The sequence below is a fragment of the Accipiter gentilis genome, chromosome 37 (genome assembly GCF_929443795.1).
Source record: "Accipiter gentilis chromosome 37, bAccGen1.1, whole genome shotgun sequence".
NCBI lineage: Eukaryota > Metazoa > Chordata > Aves > Accipitriformes > Accipitridae > Astur > Astur gentilis.
Genome location: NC_064916.1, coordinates 419669 through 444045, shown reverse-complemented (window position 1 = coordinate 444045; position 24377 = coordinate 419669). Strand labels below are relative to the sequence as shown.

Genomic DNA, 24377 nt, shown 5'->3' with positions numbered 1-24377 from the left:
AGAGGTCTGGTCAACGTGTCCACGGAGGTCTGGTCAACGTGTCCACAGAGGTCTGGTCAACATGTCCACGGAGGTCTGGTCAATGTGTCGACGGAGGTCTGGTCAACGTGTCCACGGAGGTCTGGTCAACGTGTCCACGGAGGTCTGGTCAACATGTCCACGGAGGTCTGGTCAACGCATCCATGGAGGTCTGGTCAACGCATTCACGGAGGTCTGGTCAACGTGTCCACTGGGATCTATCAACATGTTTATGAAGGCACAGTCAAGGCATCCATTGGGCTCTACCTAACATGTCTCTGGAGGTCTACTGAGGTCTACCCCCTGTGCCTATGGAGGGTTGGTCACCACGTTGTTGGGGTCTACGCAACAAGGCTGTGGAGATCTGGTCACTGCAGCCCTTGGGAGTAGGTCAAAATGTTCACGGAGGTGTAGGTGACACAGCCGGGTCCGTGGGGTCCGGCAAGTCACCGTGTCCGTGGAGGTGAAGTTGAACCGTCCCTTAATCGAGCCAAAAGGACCACCACGGAGCCTGAAGATGAGCCACCGACGGGGAAGGGGACGCCAACTGGCAACCATGGGTGGACGAGGACGTCTCTGGGTCCATGCGGAGCGTGGCCGCTGCCACCGCCCGCGAGAAACTGGCACCCGTCACCATCACACCCGTGTCCCCTGTGTCACCCAGGGCGATGCCACCCAACTGGGGTCACCCAGGGCGCTGCCACCCACGGCGCTGCCACTCCGCGTGTCAACCGGGGCCACCGACCGTGTCACCCAGGGCAATGCCACCACTTGTGTCACACACACACACACCCCCACCCCCACACCGGGGGGACCACCCTCGACATGGTGGTCCCAGGGTGGTGAGGACATCTGGGAGGGGATGGAGGGTGGCACGTCCCCTCCCTGCCCCTGTAAACTGGTGGGGGGGGGGGGGGGGGGGGGGGGTCAGGAGGTCCTGGGTGGCCCTGAACAGTGGGTGGCAGGCCCAGGCTGGCACCGGCTAATTAGGTAATTGGCACTAATTACGCCGCTGCAGATGGGAGCTGAGGAACTGGGAGAACTGGTCGGACCCGGCCCCAGCCCCCAGCGCTGTGCTAACGTCATCACCCACCCCCCCCCCCCCCCCCCCGCCTTCTCCATGGGGCTCTGGGGCCCCTCACGTGCTTCCCCACGGGTGTCCCCCCCCCATGTCTCGACTTGTGCCCCCCCCGTGTCCCCCCTTGTGTCCCCACATCCCCTCGTGTTTCTCCGTGTCACCTCGTGTGCCCCACGTCCCCTCATGTCCCCCCCCCTCCACGTCCCCCTATGCCCCCCCCAATGTCCCTTCACGGTCCCCCGTGTCCCCTCAACGTGTCCCCATGTCCCCTCATGAGCTCCCTGTCCCCTCACGTGCCCCCTGCGTCCCTTCACGTCCCCTTGGACACCCCATGTCACCCCCCCCAAGACCACGAGCTCTCCTCTTCCCTCACGTGTCCCCTGTCCCCACCCAGGATCTCCGTTCCTCTTGGGGGACCCCGTGTCCCCTCGCAAAGTCCCCCAGTCCCCTCATGTCCCCATGGATGGGATCCCCACGGATGGGATCTTGGTGGACCTTCACGGCCGAGGATGTCTACAGAGCAGATCCCCATGGATGGGATCCCCACGGATGGGATCTTGGTGGACCTTCACGGCCGAGGATGTCTACAGAGCAGATCCCCATGGATGGGATCCCCACGGATGGGATCTTGGTGGACCTTCACGGCCGAGGATGTCTACAGAGCAGATCCCCATGGGTGGGATCTCAGTGGACTGGATCTCCACGGCTGTTGGTGTCTGTAGGGTGGATCCCCACAGGCGGCATCCCCAAGGATGGGATCCCTGTGGTTTGAAGCCCTGTGGATTTGACCTCCACGTCCTCCGGGATCACCATATCGTCCCCCTTCATGGGCGGCATCTCCATGGACAGGATCCCAGCGGATGACATCTCTGCCCACCACATCTCTCCACCGGGATCACCGTGGCCCAGGTACTCTGTAGAAGGGATCCCCATGGATGGGACATCCACAGATGATCTCCGCAGCTGACCACTCCACGGACAAGATCTCCCCAGGTGGGATCCCCGTAGCTGAGATCAACATGGACCAGGCCTCCATGGATGGGATTTCCATGGCCTAAATCTCCACGGATGGGATCTTAGTGGACCAGACCTCCTGGTGGACAGGATCCTGGTGGATGGGATCTTTGTGGACCATCTTTCCATGGGAGAAGATCACCGGGAACAGGAGACTGGTGGATTAGCTCTCCATAGACCAGACCTCCATGGGTTGGGATCTCCACCGGGTGGCATCCTGGTAGATGAGACCGCCATGGGCCAGGCCGCCACAGATGGGCTTCCCAAGGCCACAGCCTCTTCGGTGAGGATCTCCACAGACCAGATCTCCATGGATCTCCTGGGATAGCCGCTCTTCCAGGAGCTCCAGCTTTACCTCCAGGTTTAGGACCAAACCCAGCCCCAGGCTTCCTCTTGCCACCAGCAGAGAGCGAGATCAGCAGCTCCAAACCGTGATTCATCCCAACCCGGCCTTTCCTTTCATCAGGACTCAGCTCCTGGGCTTCTCCGCCCTTAATTGCTCGTCAGGCTGTTAATTGCCTTGAGCTGCTCCCAGCCTCGTCTCCTCTCCCTGCCCTGCCGAAGGGGCCATTGAAGAGGCACGGAGGTGCCTTCAAAGCCACCCCTGGAGCTCCTGCACCCACGTGGCGGCTCTGGTTCCACCAAAGTGGAGGTTGGCCAGGCTAGGGTGGCTTTAGAGGACCCATCGGTGTCCAAAAATCCTTCCGAGACCTTCCCGCTGCAGGACGTGCCGGACCTCAAGCACGGCTCTCCAAGACGAGAAGAACCATCGGCGAAGATGTTTTGAACCTTCCGGAAAGAGGTGCCGGGGTGGGGGCTGACGAGCGCCGCTGAGCTCAGCGAAAATTTCGGCCCACCCGCCCAGAGCTTGGCTCACATCCCGGCACACGCAAGTGAAATCCGCCCCGGGAAGGGCCGGGAGACGCCGGGGTCCTCGACTGGTGTCACCACCTCTGGGGTGGAGATGCCCCAGGTGGCCTTGGAGCTGGTGGGTGACATTGATTGTAGTTGGGTCACCCTCTCCGGGCGCTTCCAACCTCGGAGATCCTCCGTGTTCTTGGGGCTGGGGGAGCGAGGAAGAGGAGGTGACGCATCTCCAGGGTTGGGGCCAGTGTCCGGCTTTGGGGGGACACACACGGATGAGTGACACCCCCATCCCCGACGTCCCCTTGACTCACCAGAAGCGACTCGTAGGGCTCAGCCGGGTTGGCAGCGGGACGGGACCTCGCCCATCGTTCACCCACATCCGCGGCGTTACTCATCGGAGTAACTACCTACTCAAAGGAAGGTCCCCGAGGAGCTTCAGGGGCCGCGTCCCCCACCCTGGAGCCACGAGGGTCCCCTCCTCGGAGGTGACATGGTGGGTTGGGAGCACGCCTGTCCCCGCGCAGGCGTGGGAGAAGCGTGTGAGCACGCGTGTGCGCGGAACGTGATGTCTACCCGGCTGGTTGTGTGGAGGAGGTGGGTGGATGGACAGGTGGACGGAAAGATGGACAACTAGATGGAGAGGTAGATGGTTGGATGGACGGATGGATGGACAGCTAGATGGAGAGATAGATGGAGGGATGGACGGATGGATGGACAACTAGATGGAGAGATAGATGGAGGGATGGACGGATGGATGGACAACTAGATGGAGAGATAGATGGAGGGATGGACGGATGGATGGACAACTAGATGGAGAGATAGATGGAGAGATGGACGGATGGATGGACAACTAGATGGAGAGATAGATGGAGGGATGGACGGATGGATGGACAACTAGATGGAGAGATAGATGGAGGGATGGACGGATGGATGGACAGCTAGATGGAGAGATAGATGGAGGGATGGACGGATGGATGGACAACTAGATGGAGAGATAGATGGAGGGATGGACGGATGGATGGACAACTAGATGGAGAGATAGATGGAGGGATGGACGGATGGATGGACAACTAGATGGAGAGATAGATGGAGGGATGGACGGATGGATGGACAACTAGATGGAGAGATAGATGGAGGGATGGACGGATGGATGGACAGCTAGATGGACAGATGGATGGAGGGATGGATGGAGGGATGGACAGATGGATGGACAGCTAGGCCAAAGGATGGACAGCTAGATGGTAGATAGATGGGCAGATGGAGGGATGGACAGAGGGATGGACAGAGAGATGGAGGAATAGAGGGACAGATGGAGGGGTGGACAGAGGGATGGAAAGATAGATGGAGGGATGGAGGGATGGATCGATAGATGGATGGACAGATAAATAGGACAGACAGACAGACAGCTATCCAGCTGACTGGAAGGATGGCAAGACAGTCAGATGGCAAGACACCTCTACAGCTGGACGGACGGACGGACAGACGAGGGAATACGGTGGAGATGAACAGATAGAGATGAGGGGACAAGAGATGTGAGTGGATAGAGTGGCCGATGGCAGACGGACGGACAGACGGGCTGATGGCCAAAGGGATGGCGAGATGAACGGCAGATGGACGGCTGGGACAGAGAGATGGACAGAGGGACGTCTGTGGGACAGACAGACTGGCAGTCAGATGGACGGATGGATGGATGGGCCAATGGCCAGGTAGATGGATGGACAGACAGACAGGCGTAGTTGGATGGACAGATACGTGGATGGGGGGACAGACAGCTGGACGGACTTACAGTCGGATGCCCCGACCGATGGCCAGACAGGTAGACAGCTGGGTGGACAGACGGACGGTCAGACTTACAGTCAGGTGGACAGGGAGATGGATGGATGGACAGGCAGGTGGGAGGACAGACAGACAGATATCCGGACAGACTTCCAGTTGCTTGGACAGACAGACAGACAGATGGCTGGGCGGACAGGCAGAGGGACGGACAGACAGGTAGGCAGCCGGATCAGCGGACAGACAGACGGATGGCTGGCCAGGCGAGCGGACAGCCGGCCGGGCGGACTTAACGACCAGCCGGCCGGGCGGACGGACAGACGGACGGCCGGTTGGGCAACCTTACGGCCGGCTAAGCGGCCGGCCCAACGGGCAGTGGGCGAGCAGGAGGCAACCCCATCCCATTTCCCAACACCCAAGGGGTTGGATCATCACCCCGACACCCCCATCCTGCCCTGGGGGTGGGAAGGGACCCCCCCCCCCAATTCCCCCCAGGACATGGGGAGGGGTCAACCCTGTTTTGGGGACTCCTTACACCCCCCCCCCCCTCCTCCGCCCCGCTCCCCATGTCCGGGGTGGTTCCGATGATAGGAGGAGCGGGCTTTTCCCGTTTGCCGAGGATCCCGTCGGCGTTTCCTTTGGGACATCAAAGCCCTAATCGTTCTCCCGGGGACGGGGAGACACCCACGGGCCACGCTCGCCCCGCTACCGCGCCGACCGGTCGCCCAACCGCTCTTGACTCATCCCGCCGGAGACACGGCCTACTTTTCATCCCGGGTATAAATATCCCCAAGCCACCGGCTCTCAGCTTCCCGACACGCCGAGCCGGCCCTGTCCTTCTCCTCCGGCAGGTGAGTCCATCCCCAACGGCCAGGACCACGGGTGTCGCGACCAGGGATGGATGTCGCGACGAGGGATGGATGCCGCGGGGCGGCGTGGGAAAACAGGCGTCCGGGGATCCCCCACCTCTCGGTGGATGTTTCCTATGGGTTGGATCCATCCGGCCCCAGGCGCTCAGCCCACGTGGGGTGGCTCTGGTTTGGATGGGTTTAGGTGGGAATGCCCTCCGTATCCCAGTTTAGCTCGGCTCTCCCAGTTTCGTGGAGATGATGGGGGGGGGAGGTGGTCCTTCCTGAGCTCGTGTAGGTGGGTTTGGTGGAACTCAACCAAAACGCGGTGGAGAAGAGGGTCCAAGACCACCCCAAGGTCTGTAAGGGGGAAGTTGCACCAAAACACCACCAGCATCTTGGCGATGTGGCCTCCATCCCACACGGGAGGCAGAAGGACACCACCGAGGACCTTCTCCGTAGTCCCCACGTTGACGTCGACCACCCCGGAGCTGATCCAGTTTGTATTTTCTGCCCCAGGAATGGCTCATGACGGGCGCGGGGCCTTCAGCTTCATCCCCATCTTCATCCTCGCAGCCGGAGTGGTGTTGACCGCCCTGCCGCCGGCGCGAGCTCAGGTGAAAGGCAACGAAGGCGACGAGCGTAAGTCAACGCGGTGGCCGAGGAGGGAGGGATGGAGCCACCGGGAGTGTTTCACGGGCACCTTGTAGGGGACTGTGTCCGATGGGATGGGATGGGATGGGATGGGATGGGGAGATCCCTTCTCTTGGCTGATGGGAATCTTGCCGACAGGAAGGTTTGGGCAAGGCCCTACGGTTACGAAACCTGTTTTGGTTTCGAGCTGAGAGAAAGCAATCCCCTTGACGTGGGAAAACGGGGCCCGTAAGAGACGCAGAGGAAAATCCCCGCATCCCCTTGGAGGCGCTGGGATCGCCGGGATAACTTCTTTCCCTCCTCTGGAAGTTTGCACGGGGATTTCTGTTACAGCCGCAAAAAGGAGGAGACGAAAAGTGTCACCCGGGGTGATGGAAAGAAAGGAGAGACTTAATCCCGACGGGAGCATCCCATTCCTTTCTTCTGGCCTCCAAAATGATGCTCTGCCAAAGGAGAACCCAAACGGATGGGTCTCCGGGTGGAAAGAGGAGTCCCGTGGTTTCTGACCGTTGGATGCCAAGACCTCGGATCTGACCTGATCTCGGTGCCTCTTAACCCAAATCCGTGTCCCCAGAACTGAATCCCAAACGCCCAGGTCCTGCGGAGAAGGAACAAGGTCATGTCCAAACACACTGGCTCGACAATTTGCCCCGGGACCGTCCGAGAACTGTTTTCTTGGGGGCAGATCTTTGGGATGGAGGTACCATCACCTCGGTTGGAGCTCTCTGGTTGCCAGTAGCCTCTGGAAATCCAAGGGATGGATTCCACCGCTGGGCAGGATCCACCATCTCGCGTTGCCTCCGCCGATTGGCCTTTGTTGATGGATACCCCTCCACCACGGGAGCTCAGGGAAGCTGCTGAGATGCCTTCAAGGAGCTTGGTGGAATCTAAACCCACTGGTTGGTCTCCGAAGGCTCAAGGACGGCTCTTGGGATGACCAGGGATGCTTCCCCGATGAGCATTTGCGGGAGGATGGTTCCCACCCTTTGACTCTGGCAGCGTTGCCGGGACCGGATAGTGGCAAATTCCAGGCGGCTTGAAATTCGGGCGTCACCCATGGTCACCTGTCACAGGCTGTAATTCCCACCAGCACAAACCAGTCCCGCTGGTAAATTCCAATGTCCCAACCTTCAGCGGAAGGTGATTGCAGATGCCGTGGACCGGAGCCACCATGCACGCGCTGCGATCAATGCAACTCTTCCCCGAGGTGGTCAACGCTTGGACTCGCGACTTCTCCCCCGAATTAGCCAAAAACATCTGGGATGCCCCAGACCACGGCGTGGAGGACTCGGCCCCAAAACCTGTGAGGACACCTCGGAGAACAAGGACTTGGTATCACCCATTTGAAAGTCCTACTGCGTGTTTTTGAGGTGGGAGAGAGGTCTTTTTCTTGAAAAAAACCACCTTTTTTGAATCGATTATCCTTTTTTTTTAAAAAAAAACCCACTTTGTCTGTTCCCACTCGGACACAACTCAGCATCAGGGGTCTCCTCCAGTGACCTTGAGGGTCCCGAGCACGTCGCAAGGCTTTGGACTCCCATTGGGTGGTCACGCGAGCGGAGCATTGCATGGTCATGCCCTTAAGGTGGTCACCTCCTCAAGACGGTCACCCTGTAAACCTCATTTATGATAAATACCCTAACGAGGGGAGGGGCAATCTCGTAAACGCCCGACGTTGGATGGGGTGGGGTTGCCTCTCAGAATGGTCCCTTCCTCTCCCCGAGGACCAGCGACGTCGGGTAACTCCAGCGGACGCCCATCTGCAGCCACCTAAAGCCAAGGGAGATGCTTCCGCAGCGACTAAAAGCCAAGGGAGATGCCTCCAGAGATGGGAAAAATCGGGAAATCCGTGTCAGAAATGGGGCGTTTCTAGCAATAAGACCCTTTTTCTATGATCTGAGCCAAAAAAAACCCCACACCCTAAACCAAGTTGACGGCGCTCGCCCTTCCTTCTCAAATCAACCCGACGGGGACGGAGACGTCTCAGCTCCAGCGTTGACGTAAGGACTCGCATTCCCGAGGAAATTCCTCTTATCGTTTCTCCCCGCGTCAGGGCTTCTCCTGCTTGTGTTGATGCAACCGTCTCCTTCCCTGGCCCTAACTAGGAGTTCTGGGTGCGTGAGCCATCCGGGAGGTAGGATGCTTTTCGAGCTGGTCCTACAGGCTTTCTCACCGACCGAGGACGAAGCCATCAGCTCTTTTAGATCTGCGTCATCTTCCTTTTTGGAGTCCGATCTCGGGCTGGGAGGAATCGTCGAGGTGGAACGGATGCCCCTCCCAGAGGCACATGGCGAAACCGGCGGAGATAAGTGGCTCCTGGTGACTTCCCCAACGCTCGGTGATTTCCAGGACACCTCATTGGCACCATCCGGCAAGACAAACCGGTCCCAAAGGGGTCTCCTCGTGGGAGGTCCCACCTCCAGTCCTCTGCCTGGGAGGAGTGGTCGGGTCACGGAGTCATTGGGCTCCGTCAAATGGCACCAGGAGAAAACAGACCTTCGAGGATTGATTCAAGTTTTGGCTACAAACGGTTGGATTTCAACTGCTCCCCAAATCAACTCCCCCGAAAAAAAGCCTGTCAACCCTTTTTCACCAAAAAAAAAAAAGCCCAGTAGGCCGATAGATGACTCAGTAAATGAAAAAAAAAGCGTATTTTTAGGTTTTTAAGGTGATTTGGAGTGTTCCGATGGGAGTTTAAGACTGAAAAATAGAGACTTTTTCCCTTTCCTTTCCCCTTTTCAAAGACCCTTTTTTTTTTTTTTTTTTTTTTGCAACGTTTCGTCTTCTTTTCAACCCAAAACGGCAGGTGTCTTTCTTCGGAAGACTTGGCGGCTGCCTCCAGCCCCACAGGGCGTTGACGGTGCCCTTTGGTGCTCTGTGTTTCAGTGCCGGAGGAGGACGAGTCCCGGATCATCGGTGGGAAACCCTGCTCCATCAACCAACGACCTTTCCAAGTTGCCCTTATCAAGAGGGGCCAAATTCTTTGCGGGGGAAGCTTGATAGACGCCCAATGGGTCTTGACAGCCGCCCACTGCAGACAGCCAATCAGGTAAGCCGGTTCCGTGCTCACCTACCCCATGGCTTCCTGGGAAACGACGTCTCCTTGGTCCCCTCAAGGACCGAGGGGGAGAGGTGGGTCCCCTGGGGTGGGTGCCTTCAGGTTTCGTGCCCAGATGTTGGCACTTCTGGAAGGCGACGCTTGCTTCCGCGTGGTGATATCCGGAGAAAGATGCCCCAGATGTTGGCATCTCCGGAGTTTTGTCGTCTCCAGATGTGAACGCCTCCAGATATTGGTGTCCAGAAGTTGGTCATACTGAACCTGGTCCCTCCAGGGGTTGGTAGCTCCAGAGAGAGGTACCAGAGGTATCCAGATGTTGGTACGTCCAGATATTTGTAGCCCAGATGTTACCTCCAGAGTGGCCGGTGTCCCATGACCCGTAGCTCTAGACGTCGATGGGTATCTCCAGATGTTAGCATCTGGATGGTGATACTTCTAGAGGGCAATCAAGGCACAGCCGTCCTCCGCCTGGAGACCGGAGGAGCTGACGGGTCCTTCGCGGGGTGACAACCTCCAGCTCTGAATTCCTAAGGGAACACAACCTCCCTCCCCCGAACTTTGAGGTCCGGTCACCTCCTTTTTCCAGGTGACGCCACTAAGCGGAGCAGGTTCCCCCTCAGCCAAGGTTGGCCAGTTCCTCCGCGAGGTCCCGCGAGAGGAAAATGGACGTTTTGGAGGGGAAATCATGGGGGGGGAAAAAAAAAATAAAGTCGGCGAGAAGTCGGGCCGAGGGCAACGTCATCGAGACGTTGGACCTCCCGGAGTCGGGAAGATGAAGTCAAGAGACGCAACAGTTTCCCATGACGGTGGCCCCAGGGTATCTGGGCCATCGAAGAGCTCTTGGAGAAGAGCTGGTTCATGAATCCTCAAGGCATGAGCGTATTTTCCTGGTCTCCTCCCCCAGGGAAATGGGATACAGTGGTCCCACCGCCGGATCACCTTAATTCTGCCCACCGAACGCGGAGAAGCTTCAACGGCCAGGTCTCCATCATCTCCCTGCTGGCCAACCCTTGAGGCCAAGGGTTTATTTGTCTCCTCTGGAGGGACCAGCACTGATTTCTTGACCTTCTTCCCCGGGCAGGGACCTTAGGGTGTTAATCGGGACGGACACGTTACGGGACGGAACGGGGCAAGTGAGGTCGATTTCAAAGCTCCAGGTCCATCCAGCCTACAATCCCCGGAAGAACGACAACGACTTCATGCTCCTGAGGCTGAACAAACCCGTTCAGTTCAGCAACAGCATCAAGAAGATCCGATTAGCTACGAGGTGTCCCATGGACGGGATGAGGTGCAGCGTCTCCGGTTGGGGCACGACCAAGTCCCCTGGAGGTACTGGTTCCCGGTGGAGATCTCGGTGGAAGAGGCGGGATGGCGGGTGGAGGGAATTGGGCAGGGGAGAGGGCTCGCCAAGGAGATCGGGCGGCTTCCTCAGCTGGGAAAGTGGGATAAGGTCTTCCCTGACGTCACCTTAACTCTGCCCAGGGAGCGGCTCCCCACGGAGAATGACGTCTAGTTGGGGTTTTCCCGTCGGGGTTGGGGTTTTCCCGTCGGGGTTGGGGTTTTCCCTTCGGGGTTGGGGTTTTCCCTTCGGGGTTGGGCTTTCCTTTTGCGGTTGGGTATTCCCTTCGGGGTTGAGTTTTTCCCTTCGGGATTGAGTTTTTCCCTTCGGGGTTGAGGTTTTCCCTTTGGGATTAGGGTTTTTCCTTCAGGGTTGGGGTTTTTCCCTTCGGGGTTGATTTTTCCCTTCGGGGTTGATTTTTCCCTTCGGGGTTGAGTTTTCCTTTCAGGGTTGAGTTTTTCCCTTCGGGGTGGAGTTTTTCCCTTCGGGGTTGAGTTTTTGCCTTCAGGGTTGGGGTTTTCCCTTCGGGGTGGAGTTTTTCCCTTTGGGGTTGATTTTTCCCTTTGGGGTTGAGTTTTCCCTTCAGGGTTGGGGTTTTCCCTTCGGGGTGGAGCTTTTCCCTTTGGGGTGGAGTTTTTCCCTTCGGGGTTGATTTTTCCCTTTGGGGTTGAGTTTTTCCCTTCGGGGTTGATTTTTCCCTTTGGGGTTGAGTTTTTCCCTTCGGGGTTGAGTTTTCCTTTCAGGGTTGAGGTTTTCCCTTCGGGGTTGATTTTTCCCTTCAGGGTTGGGGTTTTCCCTTTGAGGTTGAGTTTTTCCCTTTGAGGTTGAGTTTTTCCCTTTGGGGTTGGGTTTTCCCTTTGGGGTTGAGTTTTTCCCTTCGGGATTTGGGGAGTCCTTCGTGTCGACCTCCCCATCTCTGATGGAGGCATCTCCATCATCCAGCTCCCAAAGAACCCTACCAAAAGCGTAATGAGGTCTGCTCGGGCCTCGGCATTAGGGGGCTGCCCCTTCTCACCGTGTCCCTCTCCATCCCTTGTCGTGCAGCGTATCTGCCCAAAAATTTGCAGTGCGCCGCCATCCAAACCTTTGGGAAGGACAAATGCACCAGAGCCTACGGGAACGCCATCACCCCCAACATGTTCTGCGCCGGCGTCCCCCAGGGGGGCATCGATTCCTGCCAGGTAAGAGGAAGAGGGGGGGGGGGGTGACGTCCCTTTAGCCACCTCCCAGGTTGCTGCTGGGGAAAAGAGGGTCTTGGTGTGGCTTTGGGTTCAAAACCAAGGTGAGATGAGTCCACGCAAGTCTTGGGTTCCTTCAACCAAGCCATAAAACCACGGAAGGGTCACGGCACGTTGACGGGCTTGTGCAAGATTTGGGTTCCCACCAATGACCTTCTTGAGCCATGACGCTGGGTCACGGCACGTTGACGGGCTCGTGCGAGGTTTGGGTTCCCACCACCAACCTTCTCCTTGAGCCATGACACTGGGTCATGGCACGTTGACGGTCTCGTGCGAGGTTTGGGTTCCCACCAATGACCTTCTTGAACCATGACACTGGGTCATGGCACGTTGACGGGCTCATGCAAGGTTTGGGTTCCCACCACCAACCTTCTCCTTGAACCACGACGCTGGGTCATGCCACGTTGACGGGCTCGTGCGAGTTTTGGGTTCCCACCAATGACCTTCTTGAGCCATGACGCTGGCACGTTGACGGGTTCGTGCAAGGTTTGGGTTCCCACCACCAACCTTCTCCTTGAACCACGACGCTGGGTCACACCACGTTGACGGGCTCGTGCGAGTTTTGGGTTCCCACCAATGACCTTCTTGAGCCATGACGCTGGGTCACGGCACGTTGACGGGCTCGTGCAAGGTTTGGGTTCCCACCACCGACCTTCTCCTTGAGCCATGACACTGGGTCATGGCACGTTGACGGGCTCGTGCGAGGTTTGGGTTCCCACCAATGACCTTCTTGAACCATGACACTGGGTCACGGCACGTTGATGGGCTCGTGCAAGGTTTGGGTTCCCACCAATGACCTTCCTGAGCCATGACGCTGGCACGTTGACGGGCTCGTGCAAGGTTTGGGTTCCCACCAATGACCTTCTTGAACCATGACACTGGGTCATGGCACGTTGACAGGCTCGTGCGAGGTTTGGGTTCCCACCACCAACCTTCTCCTTGAGCCATGACGCTGGGTCATGGCACGTTGACGGGCTCGTGCGAGGTTTGGGTTCCCACCAATGACCTTCTTGAGCCATGACGCTGGCACGTTGACGGGCTCGTGCGAGGTTTGGGTTCCCACCAATGACCTTCTTGAACCATGACACTGGGTCATGGCACGTTGACGGGCTCATGCAAGGTTTGGGTTCCCACCACCAACCTTCTCCTTGAACCACGACGCTGGGTCACGCCACGTTGACGGGCTCGTGCGAGTTTTGGGTTCCCACCGATGACCTTCTTGAACCATGACGCTGGGTCACGGCACGTTGATGGGCTCGTGCGAGTTTTGGGTTCCCACCAAAAACCTTCTCCTTGAGCTGTGGAGCTGGGTCACGGCACGTTGACAGGCTCGTGCGAGGTTTGGGTTCCCACCACCAACCTTCTCCTTGAGCCATGACGCTGGGTCATGGCACGTTGATGGGCTCGTGCGAGGTTTGGGTTCCCACCAATGACCTTCTTGAGCCATGACGCTGGGTCATGGCACGTTGACGGTCTCGTGCGAGGTTTGGGTTCCCACCAATGACCTTCTTGAACCATGACGCTGGGTCACGACACATTGACGGGCTCATGCGAGTTTTGGGTTCCCACCACCAACCTTCTCCTTGAACCACGATGCTGGGTCACGCCACGTTGACGGGCTCGTGCGAGTTTTGGGTTCCCACCAATGACCTTCTTGAGCCATGACGCTGGGTCACGGCACGTTGACGGGCTCGTGCAAGGTTTGGGTTCCCACCACCGACCTTCTCCTTGAGCCATGACACTGGGTCATGGCACGTTGACGGGCTCGTGCGAGGTTTGGGTTCCCACCAATGACCTTCTTAAGCCATGACGCTGGCACGTTGACGGGCTCGTGCAAGGTTTGGGTTCCCACCAATGACCTTCTTGAACCATGACACTGGGTCACGACACATTGACGGGCTCATGCGAGTTTTGGGTTCCCACCACCAACCTTCTCCTTGAACCACGACGCTGGGTCACGCCACGTTGACGGGCTCGTGCGAGTTTTGGGTTCCCACCGATGACCTTCTTGAACCATGACGCTGGGTCATGGCACGTTGACGGGCTCGTGCGAGTTTTGGGTTCCCACCAAAAACCTTCTCCTTGAGCTGTGGAGCTGGGTCACGGCACGTTGACAGGCTCGTGCGAGTTTTGGGTTCCCACCAATGACCTTCTTGAACCATGACACTGGGTCACGGCACGTTGACAGGCTCATGCAAGGTTTGCGTTCCCACCACCGACCTTCTGCTTGAGCCATGACGCTGGGTCACGGCACGTTGACGGTCTCGTGCGAGGTTTGGGTTCCCACCAATGACCTTCTTGAACCATGATGCTGGGTCATGGCACGTTGACGGGCTCGTGCAAGGTTTGGGTTCCCACCAATGACCTTCTTGAACCATGACACTGGGTCATGGCACGTTGACGGGCTCGTGCGAGGTTTGGGTTCCCACCACCAACCTTCTCCTTGAGCCATGATGCTGGGTCACGGCACGTTGACGGGCTCGTGCGAGTTTTGGGTTCCCACCAAAAACCTTCTCCTTGAGCTGTGGAGCTGGGTCACGGCACGTTGACAGGCTCGTGCGAGGTTTGGGTTCCCACCACCAACCTTCTCCTTGAGCCATGACGCTGGGTCATGGCACGTTGACGGGCTCGTGCGAGGTTTGGGTTCCCACCAATGACCTTCTTGAGCCATGACACTGGGTCACGGCACGTTGACAGGCTCGTGCGAGGTTTGGGTTCCCACCAATGACCTTCTTGAGCCATGACGCTGGGTCATGGCACGTTGACGGTCTCGTGCGAGGTTTGGGTTCCCACCAATGACCTTCTTGAACCATGACACTGGGTCACGACACATTGACGGGCTCATGCGAGTTTTGGGTTCCCACCACCAACCTTCTCCTTGAACCACGACGCTGGGTCACGCCACGTTGACGGGCTCGTGCGAGTTTTGGGTTCCCACCGATGACCTTCTTGAACCATGACGCTGGGTCACGCCACGTTGACGGGCTCATGCGAGTTTTGGGTTCCCACCAACTTTCTCCTTGAGCCATGACGCTGGGTCACGCCACGTTGACGGACTCATGCGAGTTTTGGGTTCCCACCAACTTTCTCCTTGAGCCATGACCCTGGGTCGCGGCACGTTGACGGGCGCATGCAAGGTTTGGGTTGCCACCAACGACCTTCTCCTTGAACCATGACGCTGGGTCACGCCACGTTGACGGGCTCGCGCAAACCTTGGGTTCCTCCACCATTATCTCCAACCCGACCCATAAAACCAGGGACGAGCCACGGCGCGTAGAATGACCCACCCAAGGTCCGTGCCCCAAAATTGAGACCCACCACGTGCCCTTCTCCCCCCCAGGGTGACTCCGGTGGCCCCCTCGTGTGCAACGGGATGCTGCAGGGGGTGGTGTCGTGGGGCATGGCCGTCTGCGGGCGCCGAGGACAACCCGGCGTCTACTCCAACGTCTGCCGAGCCGTGCCTTGGATCAGAAAATGCATCGGGAGGCAGTGAGATTTTCGGCTCCACCACCACCACGAGGGATTTCGCCCCCCCCCCCAAACTCCCCCATTTATTGTGGGAGGGGGGCAGGAGGGGGGGGGGGGGGGGGGGAAAAAAATTTTCCCAGAATGCACTTGGGAAACAGTGAGATTTGGGTTGGAAAAATAAAGGAAAAGAGCGAAAACGGAGGGATGGAGTCGTGGAAGGGGGGCGGGGCTGAGGGGTCGATGGGAAAACCACACCCCCAACCAGTTGGACCTGTTGTGCTCGGCACTGGGGTAACTGGATTGGGGCGGGGGGGGGCAGTGGGAATTGGGGGGAACTGGATTTTGGGGGGGGCAGTGGGAATTGGGGGCACTGGGATCGCTGGGGAGTGGGAATTGGGGGGGAACTGGGAGCGCTGGGGAGTGGGGGTCAGCGGGAATTGGGGGGGGTAACTGGGAGCACTGGGGAGTGGGGGTCAGCGGGAATCGGGGGGAACTGGATTTGGGGGGCAGTGGGAATTTGGGGGGTAACTGGGAGCACTGGGGAGTACTGGTCAGTGGGAATTGGGGGGGTAACTGGATTGGAGGGGGCAGTAGGAATTGGGGGCACTGGGAGCACTGGGGAGTGGGGGTCAGTGGGAATTGGGGGGAACTGGATTTTGGGGGGGGCAGTGGGAATTGGCACTGGGAGCACTGGGGAGTGGGGGTCAACAGGAATTGGGGGGAACTGGATTTGGGGGGGGGCAGTGGGAATTGGGGGCACTGGGATCGCTGGGGAGTGGGAATTGGGGGGGAACTGGGAGCGCTGGGGAGTGGGGGTCAGTGGGAACTGGGGGGAACTGGATTTGGGGGGGCAGCAGGAATTGGGAGCACTGGGGAGTGGGGGTCAGCGGGAATTTGGGGGGGGGGGCGTAACTGGATTTGGGGAAGGGGGGGGAACCAACCATTTAATGAGCGACCCGGCTGGATTTCCCTCGTTAGTGTTAACGAGAACAGCCCCCCCCCCCCCCATTTATGACGAGACACAGGTTCCTCCTCCCTACCTCACACTGGGAAAAGAGCCTAATTAATAAAACTAATTAATGGAGTTAATTAATCCGGGGCCAAATCCCCGTACACCTAGAGGTGCCGGGAGCTTTCTTCTCCCCAAATTTCGAGGCAGCTTCATGGGCCGGAGGGCCCCCGCCCTAATGAATTACTCGGTTAATTAATGAATTAATTATAGCAGGCGAGGAGCGGAGGCGGCGCTAATTAGGAGCTTCGTTGAAAGCAGCCGGGGAAGGGAGGGGGAGGAGCTGGGGACGCGAAGGGACCTCAGGGAAGGTCCTGCGGGGGCATCTGGAGAGGGACACGGAAACCTCGTTAGGAGTAATTAGGCTTCTAATTAGCACCCTGCGTTTGCGATGGGTGCCCACCACCACGGGTGGAATCTAACCATGGGGACGGGCACCCAACCCAACGGGTGGCATCTTCACGTGTGATGGGCGCCCACCACCATGGGTGACATCTGACCTTGGGGACGAAGATGGGTGCCCAACCCAATGGGTGGCATCTTCGTTCGCGATGGGTGCCCACCACCATGGGTGGCATCTAACCACGGGGACGAAGACAGGCACCCATCTCCATGGGTGGCATCTGCACCAGCGATGGGTGCCCACGAATGGGTGGCATCTGCGCTGACGATGGGTGCCCACCACCATGGGTGACATCTGACCTTGGGGAAAGGTGTCCAACCCAATGGGTGGCATCTGCACCGGCGATGGGTGCCCACCACCATGGGGATGAAGACAGGCACCCAACCCAACGGGTGGCATCTTCACCTGTGATGGGTGCCCACCACCATGGGTGGCATCTAACCATGGGGACAAAGACAGGCACCCATCTCCATGGGTGGCATCTGCACCAGCGATGGGTGCCCACCACCATGGGTGACATCTGACCATGGGGACAAAGACGGGTGCCCAACCCAATGGGTGGCATCTTCACCTGTGATGGGTGCCCACCACCATGGGGATGAAGACAAGCACCCAACCCAATGGGTGGCATCTTCATTCGCGATGGGTGCCCACCACCATGGGTGGCATCTAACCATGGGGACGAGGACGGGTGCCCAACCCAATGGGTGTCACCTGCGATGGGTGCCCACCACCACGGGTGGCATCTCACCTTGGGGACAGGCACCCAACCCAATGGGTGGCATCTGCGCTGATGATGGGTGCCCACCACCATGGGTGGCATCTAACCATGGGGACGAAGACAGGCACCCATCTCCATGGGTGGCATCTCCACCAGAGATGGGTGCCCACCACCATGGGTGGCATCTAACCATGGGGACGAGGACGGGTGCCCAACCCAATGGGTGTCACCTGCGATGGGTGCCCACCACCACGGGTGGCATCTCACCTTGGGGACAGGCACCCAACCCAATGGGTGGCATCTGCGCTGATGATGGGTGCCCACCACCATGGGTGGCATCTAACCATGGGGACGAAGACAGGCACCCATCTCCATGGGTGGCATCTCCACCAGCGATGGGTGCCCACCACCATGGGTGGCATTTAACCATGGGGACGAAGACAGGCACCTATCTCCATGGGTGGCATCTCCACCAGCGATGGGTGCCCACCACCATGGGTGACATCTGACCATGGGGACAGGCACCCAACCCAACGGGTGGCATCTGCGCTGACGATGGGTGCCCACCACCATGGGTGACATCTGACCTTGGGGAAAGGTGTCCAACCCAATGGGTGGCATCTGCACCGGCGATGGGTGCCCACCACCATGGGGATGAAGACAGGCACCCAACCCAACGGGTGGCATCTTCACCTGTGATGGGTGCCCACCACCATGGGTGGCATCTAACCATGGGGACAAAGACAGGCACCCATCTCCATGGGTGGCATCTGCACCAGCGATGGGTGCCCACCACCATGGGTGACATCTGACCATGGGGACAAAGACGGGTGCCCAACCCAATGGGTGGCATCTTCACCTGTGATGGGTGCCCACCACCATGGGGATGAAGACAAGCACCCAACCCAATGGGTGGCATCTTCATTCGCGATGGGTGCCCACCACCATGGGTGGCATCTAACCATGGGGACGAGGACGGGTGCCCAACCCAATGGGTGTCACCTGCGATGGGTGCCCACCACCACGGGTGGCATCTCACCTTGGGGACAGGCACCCAACCCAACGGGTGGCATCTGCACTGGCAATGGGTGCCCACCACCATGGGTGGCATCTAACCATGGGGACAAAGACAGGCACCCATCTCCATGGGTGGCATCTCCACCAGTGATGGGTGCCCACCACCATGGGTGACATCTGACCTTGGGGACGAAGATGGGTGCCCAACCCAATGGGTGTCACCTGTGTTGGGTGCCCACCACCACGGGTGGCATCTCACCTTGGGGACAGGCACCCAACCCAATGGGTGGCATCTGCGCTGACGATGGGTGCCCACCACGGGTGACATCTCACCATGGGGATGAAGACAGGCACCCAACCCAATGGGTGGCATCTTCGTTCGCGATGGGTGCCCACCACCATGGGTGACATCTGACCTTGGGTTCGAAGGTGGGTGTCCAACCCAATGGGTGGCATCTTCACCTGCGATGGGTGCCCACCTCGAGGTCCCCAAACCTGTCACCCCAGTTCTCCGGCGGGACCTGGCGGGCGCTCAAGAAAGGCGGCGACGATGACGATGACGATGACGATGACGACGATGATGACGACGATGACGACGAAGACGTCACTACCCAGAATGCCGTGGGGCGGGAGGTGACACGGGACGTTGGGTGGGCCACCGAGGTGTCGTCCCGCCCCCACCCCCCCCCCCCCGAAGATATTTGGGGGGGACCCGAGACGTGTCACCGAGGACACGCCCGTGGGGGCGGAGGGAGGGAGGGCGGGGCCGGGAACCGCCCCGTTGGCCCCAAGGACCTTCCTCCTGATTTACACCCGGAGGAAGCAACCCCGGTGACACCCGGGGGGGGCGGCGGGGGGCGGAAATTGGGGTCACCGGTATCTGCCCCGGCTTTTGGGGTCCCCTGAACTCTGACCCTGATTTGGGGGTCCCCTTCACCCTCATTTGGGGGGGTCCCCAAAATTCTGCCCCTCCTTTGGGGGTCCCCCAGTTCTCTGTCCTTCTTGGGGGGGGTCCCCAAAACTCTGTCCCTGATTTGGGGGTCCCTTTTGCCCCTCATTTGGGGGTCCCCAAAACTCTGACCCTGATTTAGGGGTCCCCAAAACTCTGTCCCTGATTTGGGGGGGTCCCCTTTGACCCTGATTTGGGGGGTCCCCAAAACTCTGCCCCGAAATTAGGGATCCCCTTTGCCCCTCATTTAGGGGGTCCCCAAAATTCTGCCCCTCCTTTGGGGGTCCCCCAGTTCTCTGTCCTTCTTGGGGGGGGTCCCCAAAAACTCTGACCCTGATTTAGGGGTCCCCAAAACTCTGTCCCTGATTTGGGGGGTCCCCTTTGACCCTGATTTGGGGGTCCCCAAAACTCTGCCCCTCATTTGGGGGGGGTCCCCTTTACCCCTGATTTGGGGGGTCCCCAAAACTCTGCCCCGAAATTAGGGATCCCCTTTGCCCCTCATTTAGGGGGTCCCCAAAATTCTGCCCCTCCTTTGGGGGTCCCCCAGTTCTCTGTCCTTCTTGGGGGGGGTCCCCAAAACTCTGACCCTGATTTAGGGGTCCCCAAAACTCTGTCCCCGATTTGGGGGGTCCCCTTTGACCCTGATTTGGGGGTCCCCAAAACTCTGCCCTGAAATTAGGGGTCCCCTTTGCCCCTGATTTGGGGGTCCCCAAAACTCTGCCCCTGAGTTGGGGGGGGTGGTCTCCTTCACCCCTGATTTGGGGTCCCCCCAAAACTCTGCCCCTGATTTAGGGGTCCCCAAAACTGCACCCCTGATTTGGGGGGTCCCCTTTGCCCCTGATTTGGGGTGTCCCCTTTACTCTGCCCCTGATTTGGGGGTCCCCCAGTTCTCTATCCTTCTTGGGGGGGGGTCCCCAAAACTCTGCCCCTCATTTAGGGGTCCCCAAAACTCTGCCCCTCATTTGGGGGTCCCGGTCCCCAAAACTCTACCCCTAATTTAGGGGTCCCCTTTGCCCCTGATTTGAGGGGGTTCCCAAAATTCTTCCCCTGATTTGGGGGTCCCCAAAACTCTTTCCTTAATTTAGGGGGTCCCCAAAACTCTGCCCCTGATTTGGGGGGGTCCCCAAAACTCTGCCCCCTCTTTTGGGGGTCCCCCATTTCTCTGTCCTTCTTGGGGGGGATCCCCAAAATTTTCTCCCTGATTTGAGGGGGTTCCCCAAAAATCTGCCCCTGATTTGGGGGTCCCCTTAAATCTGACCCCCCCTCACCCTCACCATGGGTGGCCCCCCCCCCCCCCGCCGACCGTGGGTGGGATCCGGCCCCGCCCCGCCCTGTTATTAAGGGATTACGGGAGAGGGCGAAGGGGGAAACTGAGGCACGTTGGGGCTCGCCCGCCCTCGCCCCTCCTTTGGGGTCCCCCCCCCCCCCTTCCTTCCGAGGCCAGGGAGTTCGTTACCTGGTGTTAATTGGACTCCGCCCACTCCAGGAGGTGGGAGGAGCCTGGAGGAAGGGGGCCTCGAGGTGTGGGGGTCAACTGGGAGGTACGGGGAAGCACTGGGAAGGACTAGAAGGGCACTGGGATGCACTGGGAAGGGCACTGGGACATACTGGGAAGGGCACTGGGACATACTGGGAAGCATGGGAAGGCTCGGATAGGTGCATGGGTCAACTGGGAGGTACGGGGAAGCACTGGGAAGGACAAGAAGGGCACTGGGATGCACTGGGAAGGGCACTGGGACATACTGGGAAGGGCACTGGGACATACTGGGAAGCACGGGAAGGCTCGGATAGGTGCATGGGTCAACTGGGAGGTACGGGGAAGCACTGGGAAGGACAAGAAGGGCACTGGGAAGCACTGGGAAGGGCACTGGGACATACTGGGAAGGGCACTGGGACATACTGGGAAGCCTGGGAAGGCTCAGATAGGTGCATGGGTCAACTGGGAGGTCCGGGGAAGCACTGGGAAGGACAAAAAGGGCACTGGGATGCACTGGGAAGGGCACTGGGACATACTGGGAAGGGCACTGGGACATACTGGGAAGCATGGGAAGGCTCGGATAGGTGCATGGGTCAACTGGGAGGTACGGGGAAGCACTGGGAAGGACAAGAAGGGCACTGGGATGCACTGGGAAGGGCACTGGGACATACTGGGAAGGGCACTGGGACATACTGGGAAGCACGGGAAGGCTCGGATAGGTGCATGGGTCAACTGGGAGGTACGGGGAAGCACTGGGAAGGACAAGAAGGGCACTGGGAAGCACTGGGAAGGGCACTGGGACATACTGGGAAGGGCACTGGGACATACTGGGAAGCCTGGGAAGGCTCAGATAGGTGCATGGGTCAACTGGGAGGTCCGGGGAAGCACTGGGAAGGACAAGAAGGGCACTGGGATGCACTGGGAAGGGCACTGGGACATACTGGGAAGGGCACTGGGACATACTGGGAAGCACGGGAAGGCTCGGATAGGTGCATGGGTCAACTGGGAGGTACGGGGAAGCACTGGGAAGGACAAGAAGGGCACTGGGAAGTACTGGGAAGGGCACTGGGACATACTGGGAAGGGCACTGGGACATACTGGGAAGCACGGGAAGGCTCGGATAGGTGCATGGGTCAACTGGGAGGTACGGGGAAGCACTGGGAAGGACAAGAAGGGCACTGGGAAGCACTGGGAAGGGCACTGGGACATACTGGGAAGGGCACTGGGACATACTGGGAAGCATGGGAAGGCTCAGATAGGTGCATGGGTCAACTGGGAGGTACGGGGAAGCACTGGGAAGGACAAGAAGGGCACTGGGATGCACTGGGAAGGGCACTGGGACATACTGGGAAGGGCACTGGGACATACTGGGAAGCACGGGAAGGCTCAGATAGGTGCATGGGTCAACTGGGAGGTATGGGGAAGCACTGGGAAGGACAAGAAGGGCACTGGGAAGCACTGGGAAGGGCACTGGGACATACTGGGAAGGGCACTGGGACATACTGGGAAGCATGGGAAGGCTCGGATAGGTGCATGGGTCAACTGGGAGGTACGGGGAAGCACTGGGAAGGACAAGAAGGGCACTGGGATGCACTGGGAAGGGCACTGGGACATACTGGGAAGGGCACTGGGACATACTGGGAAGCACGGGAAGGCTCGGATAGGTGCATGGGTCAACTGGGAGGTACGGGGAAGCACTGGGAAGGACAAGAAGGGCACTGGGATGCACTGGGAAGGGCACTGGGACATACTGGGAAGGGCACTGGGACATACTGGGAAGCACGGGAAGGCTCGGATAGGTGCATGGGTCAACTGGGAGGTACGGGGAAGCACTGGGAAGGACAAGAAGGGCACTGGGAAGCACTGGGAAGGGCACTGGGACATACTGGGAAGGGCACTGGGACATACTGGGAAGCACGGGAAGGCTCAGATAGGTGCATGGGTCAACTGGGAGGTACGGGGAAGCACTGGGAAGGACAAGAAGGGCACTGGGATGCACTGGGAAGGGCACTGGGACATACTGGGAAGGGCACTGGGACATACTGGGAAGCATGGGAAGGCTCAGATAGGTGCATGGGTCAACTGGGAGGTACGGGGATTGAACTGGGAAGGACAAGAAGGGCACTGGGAAGGACAAGAAGGGCACTGGGATGCAGTGGGAAGGGCACTGGGACATACTGGGAAGGGCACTGGGACATACTGGAAAACACGGGAAGGCTCAGATATTTGTGGGGGTCAACTGGGAGGTACAGGGATGAACTGGGAAGGACAAGAAGGGCACTGGGAAGAACTGGGAAGGGCACTGGGACATACTGGGAAGCACAGGAAGGCTCGGATAGGTGTGGAGATGAACTGGGGGGCACTGGGAAGGGCATTGGGACATACTGGGAAGCATGGGAAGGCCCTGATATCTACCGGGGGGGGGGGGGGGGTGAACTGGGAGGTACAGGGATGAACTGGGAAGGCCAGGAAGGGCACTGGGAGGCCCTGGAGGGGCTCAGGGGGTGTACTGGGATGCACTGAGGTGTACTGGGATATACTGGGAGCGAGCAGGGCATTTCCTGGGAGAGACTGAGACACAAACTGGGAGGCGCTGGGACATTTTGGGAGGCACTGGGGCAGACTGGGATATACTGGGATGCTCTGGAAGGCAATGGGACATACTGGCTTGTACTGGGAGGCACTGGGAGATGCTGGAGACACTGGGAAGCCCCAGCAGGCACTGGGTTGAACTGGGAGGCACTAGGAGATACTGGGAGGTACCGGCAGGCACTGGGAGGTCCCTGGAGTTACTGGGAAGGAGTGGGAGGTACTGGGATGCCCAGAAGGCTACAGGACGCACTGGGAGTCCCCTGGAGACACTGGGAAGGCACTGGGAAGTACTGGGAGGCACTGGGAAGCTGTGGGAGGCACTGGGAGGCTCTGGAAGGCAATAGGATGCCCTGGGAGGTACTGGGAGGCACTGGGAGGCACTGGGACACCCCAGAAGGCACTGGGAGGTACTGGGATGCTCCAGGAGGAACTGGGAGGTACTGGGGTGTCCCAGGAGGAACTGGGAAGCACTGGGATGGCACTGGAGGCACTGGGAGTCACTAGGATGCGCCGGGGGGCACTGGGAAGGCTCTGGGAATGCCCTGGAAAGAACTGGGAGGCACTGGGAGGGCACTGGGAGGCACTGGGAGGGCACTGGGAGGCACTGGGAGTCACTAGGATGTGCCGGGGGGCACTGGGAAGGCTCTGGGAATGCCCTGGAAAGAACTGGGAGGCACTGGGAGGGCACTGGGAGGCACTGGTTGGCACTGGGATGCCCCAGGAGGAACTGGGAGCCACTGGGGAGCACTGGGAGACAGTGGGATGGCACTGGGAGGCCCCAGGAGGAACTGGAAAGCACTGGAGGCACTGGGAGGCACTGGCAGGCCCCAGGAGGAACTGGGAGGCACTGGGAT

The 24377-nt window shown here is 59.1% G+C and overlaps 1 protein-coding gene across 1 annotated transcript; it reads left to right on the top strand.

The window, feature by feature from the left end:
* Positions 1 to 4717: 4717 nt before the first annotated feature.
* On the top strand, positions 4718 to 19411 carry LOC126035137 (transmembrane protease serine 9-like). Its single transcript, XM_049793228.1, has 8 exons — positions 4718 to 5081; positions 5545 to 5601; positions 6118 to 6240; positions 9139 to 9301; positions 10392 to 10639; positions 11694 to 11830; positions 15228 to 15376; positions 18991 to 19411. Exons 1-8 carry the CDS (start codon positions 4718 to 4720, stop codon positions 19409 to 19411), a joined length of 1662 nt encoding a protein of 553 aa, XP_049649185.1.
* The last annotated feature ends 4966 nt before the right edge of the window (positions 19412 to 24377 follow it).

What these genes read in the sequence shown, in the direction of transcription:
- LOC126035137 (XM_049793228.1), top strand. Translation starts at nt 4,718, where the DNA reads ATGGACAGATACGTGGATGGGGGGACAGACAGCTGGACGGACTTACAG. An exon ending in GACGGACAGACGGACGGCCG is followed by an intron (nt 5,082 to 5,544) that starts GTTGGGCAACCT and finishes AATATCCCCAAG; the next exon opens with CCACCGGCTCTCAGCTTCCC. An exon ending in AGAAAATGCATCGGGAGGCA is followed by an intron (nt 15,377 to 18,990) that starts GTGAGATTTTCG and finishes GCCCACCTCGAG; the next exon opens with GTCCCCAAACCTGTCACCCC.